Raw genomic sequence first — 12893 nt, forward strand, 5'->3', positions numbered from 1 at the left:
ACAGGACTAGATGCTATTCCTACACTCCAATATAACAGTATCAACATAGACGTGTGAGTCACCAAAAGAATAGGGAAAGGCTAGCAGCTAGAAGTAATATCTACCTGTGGTCATCCTGGCACCAAGGAGGGAGGGGTCGTACTGGCTGAGCACACCTCGACGCGCGTTTCACTGCAACGGCAGCTTCGTCAGGAGGTGATATGTACTTGTTGTTGCCGCCCTTATATACTGAACACTGATCCACAGATGTCCAGCACCTGCATAGCGGCGCACCGGCGCCATGTTGCGGCGTCACCAGAGGGGACCGCGCTCGATGTGCACGTCATACGGTCACGTGCGCCGGTCATGTGACCGCACACGTAACCAAGACGACGGAGCACATAAAAAGAGCGCTTCCCCACGGCGGCCCCACAGCGCATGCGCGCCGTGCGCACACAGGTATAACAAGGAGATGCTGTCACACAGACAAAAAGTGAAACTAAAAGCCGGACATCCACCTTCCCCACAATAAAGACTACAGCCCCCTAGTAAGTAGCCCACCTACATGCGCCATATGGGACCAATATCACCACTCAGAGATGGTGAATATATATGGGAAATAACATACAGAAAAAACAACGGAGCTAGGACATACTCCACTGCAAATAATGTAAATCACCCCGATACTAACTAAATGGCTACCACAGGAGCACGCATAATATAACAAATAGTCCGAAAAAAGATGCTTTGACCATACATAAATAGTTTCTTCATTGTATCTTGAGCATATCTTTGTTGTCCAGCGGTAGTGCTTGCATTACCATACATGCGAGATGATCCTTAGTATGGTCAGGCTTGGCCAAAAGTCACCAAACAGTGTAAAAACGACACTATGGATAAAGTAAGGACAGAAATCATAATTATGCACATAAAATATACAGATACTGCCGCTCCACATGGTATACCCATGCGTGGCCCGAGACTGCAAAGCCGTAGGGGAAAGAGGAAAAAGGGAAAAGATAAGAAAAAGAGGGGAAACACAAAAAATAATAAATAGAATAAAAACTAGAACATAAGATAGAGTCAAATAAACAACAACAACAAAAATAAAATTCGCGCTAGCCTAGGAAAGATTTGAAGCTGATGTACTCATTTAACCCTTTAGGGGCCAAAGTGTCCAGATCTACTGTCCATCTAGTCTCTTTTTTCAATAGTTCCTTCTTATAGTTCCCACCTCTAATACCCAACTGCACCCGGTCAATCCCCCTCACTCTGAAAGTTTTAGGATTGCTATTGTGATACTTTCTAAAGTGCTTGGGTATGGTTTTTAAAGCCTCTATATCCAATGCCGTGGCTCCATTTTTTATGTCCCGTACATGCTCTAAGATGCGTACACGTAATTCACGTGTAGTCATGCCTATGTATATTAGGTCACACGCACATCTGGCAAAATAAATCACGTTGTCTGTCCTACAATTAATAAAGTGGGTAATGGAAAATACTCTATCCCCACTACTATTGCCAAATGTGGTGGTTCTCTCCATGAATTGGCATGCAGAGCAATTTCCACATTGGAATGATCCCCATCTAGGGCCAGTCCTCTCAGAGAAAAACGTTTTTTGAGGTGCCACATAATGACTGTTTGTCAGCATGTCTTTCAGATTCTTGGACCTGCGCCAAGTGACAGACGGATAATCCAAGATGTGTGTAGCCACATCATCGTCTGCCAGTAGCACAGGCCAGTGTTTCCTCAAGACATCCGATATTACCCTCCATTCGGAATTAAACGAGGTTATAAAACGGACAGGTACGTTCTCCTGGTGTCTACTAGAGGACTTATGTCCAGTTTGGGCCAACAGCATGTCACGTGATGCAAACTTGGCCCTTCTGTAGCCTGCCCGAATAACTTTATGATTGTATCCTCGTTGTTGGAGATTACTCTTGAGGATCATAGCTTGCTGTTCAAAACTATGGTCATCAGAACAGATACACCTAATGCGCAAAAATTGGCTAATAGGCACTGATTTGAATGTCTGGGGGTGGTGCGATGATGTCGCATGCAGCAAAGCATTAGTAGCGGTGGACTTACGGAATACATTCGTGGAGATAAATCCTTCACCATCCTTCACAAGAGCCACATCCAGAAATTCCACTTTATCTCTACTGTACTTCCATGTAAGGTTGATGTTCAGATGGTTATTATTCAACCTATTAAGGAAGGAATTCAGAGAGGCCTCAGAACCTTGCCAAATGAATAATACATCATCTATATAGCGAGACCATGAGACCACGGCGTCAATACCCTCAGTGTTGTGGACAACCTCACGTTCCCACAGCCCCAGGAAAAGGTTGGCGTATGAGGGCGCACAAGTCGCCCCCATCGCCGTTCCCTGGAGCTGTAGGAAGTAGCGGTCCTTAAAAATAAAAAAATTATGTGTGAGGGAAAAATATAACAAGTCCAGAATAAAACAACAGAGGCGCTCATCAGTATGAGCCATGCCAAGAAAAAATCTGGACGCCGCGATCCCATGGTCATGCCATATAGACGTGTAGAGCGACTCAACGTCACATGTCACTAGGTACATATTTTCTTCAAGTTGTATGCCATTCAGGCGGTTGAGGATGTCTGTCGTGTCTCTTATGAAGGATGGCAGGGTCTCCACACACTGCTGAAGATAAAAGTCAATGTATCTACAGATTTTTTCCGTAAGACTCCCTATGCCTGACACTATGGGCCGGCCAGGCGGGTTGGTTGTGTCTTTATGCACTTTCGGTGTTAGATAAAATGTAGGGACTATGGGAAATTCCACCATAAGTCCCTCCATCATCTTGGTAGTGATGATACCATCCTCTTTAGCCAACTTGAGTATCTGATCCAGTTCCATTTTGTAGTTCTCAAGTGGATTCACTGTTAGCCGCCTATAGCAGTGTGCCATATTCAACTGTTTAAATGCTTCACGTTCGTACATATCTGCTGGCCAAACCACAACATTTCCCCCCTTATCAGCAGGCTTTATCACTATGTCCTTCATTTTCTTAAGTTCATTGATGGCTCTATTTTGAGCTGCTGATAGATTATACTGTGTAGGTTTTTTAGAGATATGGAGAATATCTCTCTTAACCAATTTAACAAAAATGTCAACATTGGGACATATCCCATTAGGGGGGAAATGTTGTGATTGGCCATGCAGATGTGTAGGAACCCCCACCTGACCATGTGTCTCCTGTTCAATAAGGAGATCCTCAAGATCAGACAGAGTACGGGCTTCAATATCAGAGGGAGAGATGTTCTTAGTCTGGTTAGCAAAGTACTTTTTAAAGTTCAGTTTTCTGGCAAAAAGTTCTAGATCTTTGATCATGGTGAAGGAGTTGAACGAAGCCACTGGGGCAAACGTCAACCCCTTCTCCAGCACTTGTGTTTGTGTTGGCGTGAGTACTCTATCTGAGAGATTAATTACCTTTAGTACCGCTGCTGTCGTCTCTCTCTCCTTGTTGAGTTCCTTGTGCGCATAGGGAGAAATGGGGTGGCGGTTTTTTGGGGTGGTTGTTCTGCCCGTCGTCCTTCTCCTACCCCACCCCGTTTGTCTAAAAAAGATTCTCCACATGATTCTTCAGATAGTGTCGACACAATTGACGAGGATCTTGAGTGTTGTCTACGATCAGATTTTTTGTTATTGGCAAAATGCCACCTATATACTCTCTTCTGCTCGTAGTCTTGCTGGTCTCTATGAAATTTCTTTATCTTTTGGCCCTGAATATCCTGTTCCCATTTGTTTAATTCAGCCTCAATCTCTTTGTCAAATTTATTACATTCATCAACCGTCAGAATGGCCTGTATTTTTGTTCTCAATATATCTATTTCGCTTTCCACACTTTCTAGTTTCTTTTTGTCAGACCCAATCAATAACTCCAACAGTGTGCGTGAACATTTAGACAACGTATCTTCCCACTTATTAGCAAATGCTACATCACAATCCGATGTGGGATAGATCTGGACTCTTAGCCCCCTAGGGATAATTTCTTTATGGAGATAGTTCTCGAGTGACACCTTATTCCACCACACCTTAGTGCGTTTGTGGAGTAGGTTTTTGATGTTAGCTTTCAAATCCTTCACATCACCGGCTTCCGAATCTGACCCTTGCTTCTCACCAAACAGGACCCCTAACTGGTTAATCCAGGCTTTATCACGTTTGCGGAAGTCCATATATTCAGAACTAGAGGTATCTGTAAACACAGATCAACATAAATAGTATAAGGCAACACACCCTCATATCCAGTGACAAGATCCCTTCATAAACAAACACTATGCACCAATAAAGAACTATGAAGACTCTGGATCAAAGCAATAATATTAAAACCACAACTTTATTAGAAAAAATCTAAAAATACATATAGATCATATATATAATATAATATAACACACTGGTGAGACGTTAAAATAAACGGATATAGGGTCAGAACAGAAGCTCCAAACTAGTATAACCCTCTAACATATATCACATAACAGGTCAAAAAAGTGACCATAATCAGCTAATAAATCCCTCAATGGTACCAGAAAAATAATGATCCCACAGGACTAGATGCTATTCCTACACTCCAATATAACAGTATCAACATAGACGTGTGAGTCACCAAAAGAATAGGGAAAGGCTAGCAGCTAGAAGTAATATCTACCTGTGGTCATCCTGGCACCAAGGAGGGAGGGGTCGTACTGGCTGAGCACACCTCGACGCGCGTTTCACTGCAACGGCAGCTTCGTCAGGAGGTGATATGTACTTGTTGTTGCCGCCCTTATATACTGAACACTGATCCACAGATGTCCAGCACCTGCATAGCGGCGCACCGGCGCCATGTTGCGGCGTCACCAGAGGGGACCGCGCTCGATGTGCACGTCATACGGTCACGTGCGCCGGTCATGTGACCGCACACGTAACCAAGACGACGGAGCACATAAAAAGAGCGCTTCCCCACGGCGGCCCCACAGCGCATGCGCGCCGTGCGCACACAGGTATAACAAGGAGATGCTGTCACACAGACAAAAAGTGAAACTAAAAGCCGGACATCCACCTTCCCCACAATAAAGACTACAGCCCCCTAGTAAGTAGCCCACCTACATGCGCCATATGGGACCAATATCACCACTCAGAGATGGTGAATATATATGGGAAATAACATACAGAAAAAACAACGGAGCTAGGACATACTCCACTGCAAATAATGTAAATCACCCCGATACTAACTAAATGGCTACCACAGGAGCACGCATAATATAACAAATAGTCCGAAAAAAGATGCTTTGACCATACATAAATAGTTTCTTCATTGTATCTTGAGCATATCTCTGTTGTCCAGCGGTAGTGCTTGCATTACCATACATGCGAGATGATCCTTAGTATGGTCAGGCTTGGCCAAAAGTCACCAAACAGTGTAAAAACGACACTATGGATAAAGTAAGGACAGAAATCATAATTATGCACATAAAATATACAGATACTGCCGCTCCACATGGTATACCCATGCGTGGCCCGAGACTGCAAAGCCGTAGGGGAAAGAGGAAAAAGGGAAAAGATAAGAAAAAGAGGGGAAACACAAAAAATAATAAATAGAATAAAAACTAGAACATAAGATAGAGTCAAATAAACAACAACAACAAAAATAAAATTCGCGCTAGCCTAGGAAAGATTTGAAGCTGATGTACTCATTTAACCCTTTAGGGGCCAAAGTGTCCAGATCTACTGTCCATCTAGTCTCTTTTTTCAATAGTTCCTTCTTATAGTTCCCACCTCTAATACCCAACTGCACCCGGTCAATCCCCCTCACTCTGAAAGTTTTAGGATTGCTATTGTGATACTTTCTAAAGTGCTTGGGTATGGTTTTTAAAGCCTCTATATCCAATGCCGTGGCTCCATTTTTTATGTCCCGTACATGCTCTAAGATGCGTACACGTAATTCACGTGTAGTCATGCCTATGTATATTAGGTCACACGCACATCTGGCAAAATAAATCACGTTGTCTGTCCTACAATTAATAAAGTGGGTAATGGAAAATACTCTATCCCCACTACTATTGCCAAATGTGGTGGTTCTCTCCATGAATTGGCATGCAGAGCAATTTCCACATTGGAATGATCCCCATCTAGGGCCAGTCCTCTCAGAGAAAAACGTTTTTTGAGGTGCCACATAATGACTGTTTGTCAGCATGTCTTTCAGATTCTTGGACCTGCGCCAAGTGACAGACGGATAATCCAAGATGTGTGTAGCCACATCATCGTCTGCCAGTAGCACAGGCCAGTGTTTCCTCAAGACATCCGATATTACCCTCCATTCGGAATTAAACGAGGTTATAAAACGGACAGGTACGTTCTCCTGGTGTCTACTAGAGGACTTATGTCCAGTTTGGGCCAACAGCATGTCACGTGATGCAAACTTGGCCCTTCTGTAGCCTGCCCGAATAACTTTATGATTGTATCCTCGTTGTTGGAGATTACTCTTGAGGATCATAGCTTGCTGTTCAAAACTATGGTCATCAGAACAGATACGCCTAATGCGCAAAAATTGGCTAATAGGCACTGATTTGAATGTCTGGGGGTGGTGCGATGATGTCGCATGCAGCAAAGCATTAGTAGCGGTGGACTTACGGAATACATTCGTGGAGATAAATCCTTCACCATCCTTCACAAGAGCCACATCCAGAAATTCCACTTTATCTCTACTGTACTTCCATGTAAGGTTGATGTTCAGATGGTTATTATTCAACCTATTAAGGAAGGAATTCAGAGAGGCCTCAGAACCTTGCCAAATGAATAATACATCATCTATATAGCGAGACCATGAGACCACGGCGTCAATACCCTCAGTGTTGTGGACAACCTCACGTTCCCACAGCCCCAGGAAAAGGTTGGCGTATGAGGGCGCACAAGACCCAGACGGGTGAGAACGAGAGGACTTGGAACACGCACACACACTGCAGGCAGCGACATATTCCTGTACATCATGTCTTACCCCAGACCACCAAAAACGCAGAGTGAGTAGGTCCGTGGTAACCTTACTTCCAGAGTGCCCGGCCAAAACCGAGTCATGATGCTCATTTATGACCCTGAGACGGAAATTAGCTGGAACAAAAAGTTTACCTAACGAACAGGCTGCTGGGGCGTCCCCCTGAACCTCTACCACCTCTTTCTCAAGATCAGAATTAATTGCGGCGACTACTACACCCTTCTTCAGTATAGGACCTGGTTCACAATTATCCCCACCCCCCGGGAAACAACGGGATAATGCATCAGCCTTGACATTCTTGTTTCCTGGCCGGTACGTTATGTAGAAATTGAACCTGGCAAAGAACAGAGACCACCTTGCCTGCCTAGGTGTAAGACGCTTTGCAGATTCTAAATATAACAGATTTTTGTGATCTGTGATCATCATGACAGGATGAAGTGCTCCCTCCAAAAAATGACGCCATTCCTCAAATGCCCATTTAATTGCCAACAACTCCCTGTTACCAATGTCATAATTCTTCTCCGTAGAAGATAATTTTCTCGAGAAAAATGCACACGGACGCCACTTACTCTGAGAAATCCCCTGAGACAATACAGCTCCCACCCCTACCTTAGAGGCATCCACCTCTACCACAAATGGCTGAGTGATATCAGGCTGTATTAATATGGGTGCAGTGGAAAAACACTCTTTCAAAGTTTCAAAAGCTTTACTGGCCGCACTGGACCATACGGAGAAATCCGTGCCTCTTTTGGTCATGTCTGTCAATGGTTTGGCTACCACAGAAAAGTCTTTAATAAATTTACGATAGAAATTAGCAAAACCTAAAAACCTCTGTAAAGCCTTAAGGTCCTTAGGACGATCCCACTCCAAGACCACCCTTACATTAGCCGGATCCATACGAAAACCTGTGGAGGATAAGAAATAACCCAGAAACGGAATCTCTTTGACCACTGTAACGGGGCCTACTGTGCTGGAGTACCTCTTTCAGCACCCCCTGTGTTTCAGGAGGTCCACTCTGCTTTTGCTAGATTCTGAATGAAGGACACTGGCAGGAATTCCTTGATTACGTGAGAGCATATAAAAGCTGACTGCTTCTCCACGTATTTCCAGTCTAAGAACACCCTTTATTTTCAGCACACAGAATATATAACACAGAAACACAGGGCAGGCCAATAGGAAAACAGCAGGCCAGACACACATTAAAATAGCCGCAGGGGGCCGGAGCCTGCCGATATTTACTGTGGGAATTACAAAGGTGGGGGGAGGTCAGAAAGAGAATATCTTGTCCAGGGGCGCAGCCTGTGGACTGATGCATTTCACATGGAAACTATTATACATACATATACTGCATAACATTCTTGGTGCTGGGGGGTTCTGTAACACGGCTCCCCTTTTCAGCGACGCGATCGGCATACACAGTCTGATCCTTAACGGATCGGTTTGGGGATGACCGAAGTTTATGGGGTTGGTACGAGTTCCGTTTATTGACTTAGTCCATCGGCGTTACCGTTTTGTTTGCCGGGTCTGTAGTGGATGGTGAAATCCAGAGGTTGTAGGGCTAAACTCCACCGTAGTAATCTGGCGTTGTCTCCAGAGACCCGATTAAGCCAGACTAGGGGATTATGGTCCGTTAGGAGGGAAAACTGTCGTCCATACAAATATGGTTGTAACTTTTTGAGTGCCCATACTATTGCCAGGCACTCCTTCTCGATGGCCGCATAGCTCACTTCACGGGGCAGTAGTTTCCGACTCAGGCAATCTACCGGGTGTTCTTGACCGTCCGGCCCGACTTGGCTTAGTACTGCCCCCAATCCAAACATAGAAGCGTCTGTGTGGACAAGGAAACGTTTAGTTGGATTGGGTGCGGCCAATATAGGGGTATTGGTGAGGGCGTCCTTTAGCTGGCGGAAGGCTTCCTCACACTCTGGGGTCCAGGTTACCTGGCGGGGTTGGTTCTTATGGGTCAGATCAGTGAGGGGCTTGGCTACGCTGCTGTAATTGGGAACGAATTTCCTGTAATACCCTGCTGTCCCTAGAAACGCCATGACCTGGGTTTTAGTGTGTGGGGTGGGCCATTTGGCTATGGCCTCAATCTTGGCTGGTTCCGGTCTCTGTTTCCCACTTCCCACCCAATGCCCTAAATACTGAACCTCTGCTTTGCCCATGTGACACTTGTTTGGGTTCAGGGTGATTCCGGCCTTGTGGATCCTGTCTAATACTGTCTCTAGGTGATTTAGATGCTCTTCCCATGTCGCGCTGCAGATAGCGATGTCATCCAGGTAGGCACACACATAGTCCTGGAGACCATCCAGAAGCCGGTCAGCCAGCCTCTGGAAGGTCGCCGTTCAGTCTTCATCCCGAATGGCATAACTCTAAGCTGGAATAAGCCAAACGGGGTGACAAATGCCGACTTGGGAATAGCATCAGGACTAAGGGGAATCTGCCAGTAGCCTTTGCATAGATCGATGGTGGTCAAATACTTTGCCCCTGCCAGACGGTCTAACAAGTCATCCACACGCGGCATGGGATATGCATCCGTCACTTTTTTCTCATTGAGCTTATGATAGTCTACACAAAACCGTGTAGTCCCATCCTTCTTGGGCACTAACACTACGGGGGATGCCCAGGGACTATCTGACTCTTCAATGACCCCTAAACGCAACATCTCTTGTATCTCTTGTCGCATCCCTTCTCGTACAGACTCAGGGACGCGGAAGGGGGGTTGTCGCAGGGGGGTCTGATCCTGGGTCTCAACCTTGTGTTGTGCCAGGTGAGTGTACCTGGGTTTCCCCGAAAACATCCTCTGTCGCTGTCTCAACAACTCCTCTGCCTGCTGTCTCTCCCGGGGACCTAAGTCTTCACCCCAGTGTATCTGATCCCATGTTTTAGACCGAGTCCTCTCCCCTAAGACATCAGGCAAGGGAAGTCCGGCTAAATCCTCTGCTTCAGGTGCACAGATGGCCACTACCTCTTCAGGGAGCTCCCGATAGGGCTTCAGCATATTCACATGGAACATGCGGATAACCCTGGGGTCATCACAATCGGCGACATTATAGGTGGTGTCGGCTATTTTCCCCACTACCTGGTAGGGCCCCTGCCATGCAGCTTGGAACTTGTTCTGCCTAGTGGGCTCTAACACCAGGACCTTCTGCCCTATTTCCAAGGTGCGCTCTCTGGCTCTCCGATCGTACCATATGCGCTGGCGCCGCTGGGACACCTGCATGTTCCCACGTACAGCCTGGGTCACCTCCTGTAATCGGTCCCCGAATTCCAGCACATAGGGTACAATAGGTACCCCTTCTATGGTGCCCTCCCCTTCCCAGTGTTCTAGCACTAAGTCTAGGGGTCCCCTTACCCATCTCCCGTATACCAGTTCGAATGGGGAGAACCCCGTGGATTCTTGGGGCACCTCTCGATAGGCAAACAGGAGGTGAGGCAAGAATTTCTCAATGAGTTGTTTTAACGTCCCGTTAAAGCATTCACACAACCCATTGGTTTGCGGGTGGTACGGGGCGCTTCTAATGGACTTTACACAGCACAGCTTCCACAGCTAGTTGGTCACCTCTGCTGTAAACTGGGTACCCTGGTCTGAGATAATCTCCCGGGGAAATCCAACCCGTGAGAAAACCTGGAGCAAGGCAGCCGCCACCGTCTCTGCCAGTATGTTAGGTAACGCAACCGCCTCTGGATATCGTGTGGCATAATCTACCACTGTCAATATATACCTTTTCCCTGACGGACTGGGTTTGGCTAACGGCCCTATCAGATCGACCGCTACTCGGCTAAATGGTTCCTCCACAATGGGGAGGGGGCGTAATTTGGCCTTGCATCGATCTCCCCTCTTGCCAATGCGCTGGCAACTGTCACAGGTCTGGCAGTATTGACGAACATCATAGGTTACCCCCGGCCAAAAGGAGTTTTGTGTCAGATGATGCCTGGTGCGACTGACGCCGAAGTGCCCAGCCAAGGGTATGTCATGAGAGATTCGCAGTAACTCCTGCCTATACTTCTTGGGAACTACCAGCTGTCGTTTTATAGTGGGGCTCGTCCCTGTGTGGTTCTGCTCTGTGAACCGGTAGAGGAGTCCCTGCTTCCATATAAACTGTTCCCCTTCTAGTACCCCTCTCCCCTCCTGTGCCTTCCCACGATATCCCTCCACTGAAGGATCCTCAAGTAACTCCCTCTTAAATTCATCTGGGGTGGCCCAAGAAATGTGTCTGGCTATGGGAATACGTGTAGGGCTGGGATGTCTTACCTGGGCCTCCTCTGAGTGTGATTCCGCCTCCGCAGCGCTAGCTTGTCTCCGGGTGGTCACAGGACATGTCTCAGCCAGAGGGGCAACCGAGAAGGCAGACAACATGGGCCCCAAGTCATTTCCCAGCAAAACGTCTGCAGGCAAATCCTCCATCAAGCCGACCTCAACAAGGCCATCCCCAACTCCCCAGTTCAGGTGAATCCTGGCAGTGGGCAGTCGATGTATGGCTCCCCCTGCTACACGGACTGCCACTGTCCGGTCTGTCTTCTCTTGGTCCCGGACGAGATGAGGCTTAACAAGGGTCAAAGTTGCTCTGGAATCTCTTAGTCCCTGCATGCGTTTCCCATTAACCCACACGACCTGTCAATGCTGTTGTCGATTATCTGCCCGGGCTGCCTGCATGGGGTCTACTTCATGCAGCTCTTCCTCCATGTCTTCCACCCCTTGGTTAGTTGTAGCCCCCAATGCCGGGTCAGCTTCGCCTTGGTAGCAGTGTACAGCAGCCCGGCGGAAGGTAGCTGTTCCCGCCTTTGGCCACTGGGTATGCTGAGTCCGGTTGGGACATTGTCTTTGCAGGTGGCCCAGCTGACGGCAGGTGTGGCATCACGCCCCAGGGGAACTGTGGTAGGCCGGGTTTCTAGCTGGTCCCCCTACAATCTTCGGTGGTTTGGGGCCCTCCAGGTCCATGGGCGGACCCCTAGTGACCATCTTTGATCCTGACAACTGAGGCCTCCTGGAGTCATGATGTTCATCGGCCAGACGAGCGGCTTCCTCAAGAGTCATTGGCCGCCTGTCCCGAAGCCATTCCTGTGTCTCGGGGTTTAGTCCATTAAAGAATCGTTCTAAAAAGAAGAGCTGGACGATGTCCTCCTTAGTGGTTGCTTGGCTCCCTTGTACCCACTGTAGCAGTGACCGCGGAACTTTTGGCGGTATGCCTCTGGTGTCAGCGCATACCGGGCCAAGATCACTTCTTTGATCCGGTCATAGTCCATACAGTCCTCATCAGGTACCGTGCGATAGGTGTCCGCTGCCCGGCCTGTCAGCTTGCTGGCCAGAATCTGAACCCGTTCCTCCGGCTTCACTTGATGAAGGGCACACTGCCGCTCAAAGTCCTGCAGAAAGCCATCAATGTCTTCCTCTGCCTCCCCCAGCTGTCGGAAGGCTTTATACTGGATCTTTTTTGTGGCTTGCTGTTGAAGGTACCTGGGCGGAAGCCAGAGCTCCCCCTGCTCGCTGACTCTCCTCTCTCCGCTCTGCCATCTCCATCTTGGCCAGTTCCACTTTGGTCCGTTCTGCCATCTCCATCTTGGCCAGCTCTATCCTGGTCCGCTCAGCCATCTCTTCCTTCAGATCAGTACGCGCATCAGCCATCACTAGTGTTGAGCATTCCGATACCGCAAGTATCGGGTATCGGCCGATATTTGTGGTATCGGAATTCCGATACCGAATTCCGATACTTCCCGTGTATCGGATACCGGAATCGGAAGTTCCCAGAATTCAAACTGAACGCAGCAGCCAATGAGGAATGAATGGAAGTGTGGGCACATCCTGTTTAGCATGGTGGGCATGTAAGTACTGGCAAGGCTGTGATTGGCTGCTGAAATGATGTCACTCTGCACTATAAAAAACGCTGCCGCCATTTTGCGCTCACTCTGCTGTGATT

The 12893-nt window shown here is 47.5% G+C and overlaps 1 protein-coding gene across 1 annotated transcript; it reads right to left on the bottom strand.

Moving 5' to 3' along the window:
* Positions 1–1097: 1097 nt before the first annotated feature.
* LOC138671705 (uncharacterized) lies at positions 1098–6853 on the bottom strand. Its single transcript, XM_069759882.1, has 2 exons — positions 6618–6853; positions 1098–5418 (listed from the first exon to the last, which is right to left on the bottom strand). Exon 2 carries the CDS (start codon positions 3582–3584, stop codon positions 1098–1100), a length of 2487 nt encoding a protein of 828 aa, XP_069615983.1. The 5' UTR covers positions 3585–5418; positions 6618–6853.
* Between the last annotated feature and the right edge of the window lie 6040 nt (positions 6854–12893).

The sequence above is a fragment of the Ranitomeya imitator genome, chromosome 1 (genome assembly GCF_032444005.1).
Source record: "Ranitomeya imitator isolate aRanImi1 chromosome 1, aRanImi1.pri, whole genome shotgun sequence".
Classification (NCBI taxonomy): Eukaryota; Metazoa; Chordata; class Amphibia; order Anura; family Dendrobatidae; genus Ranitomeya; species Ranitomeya imitator.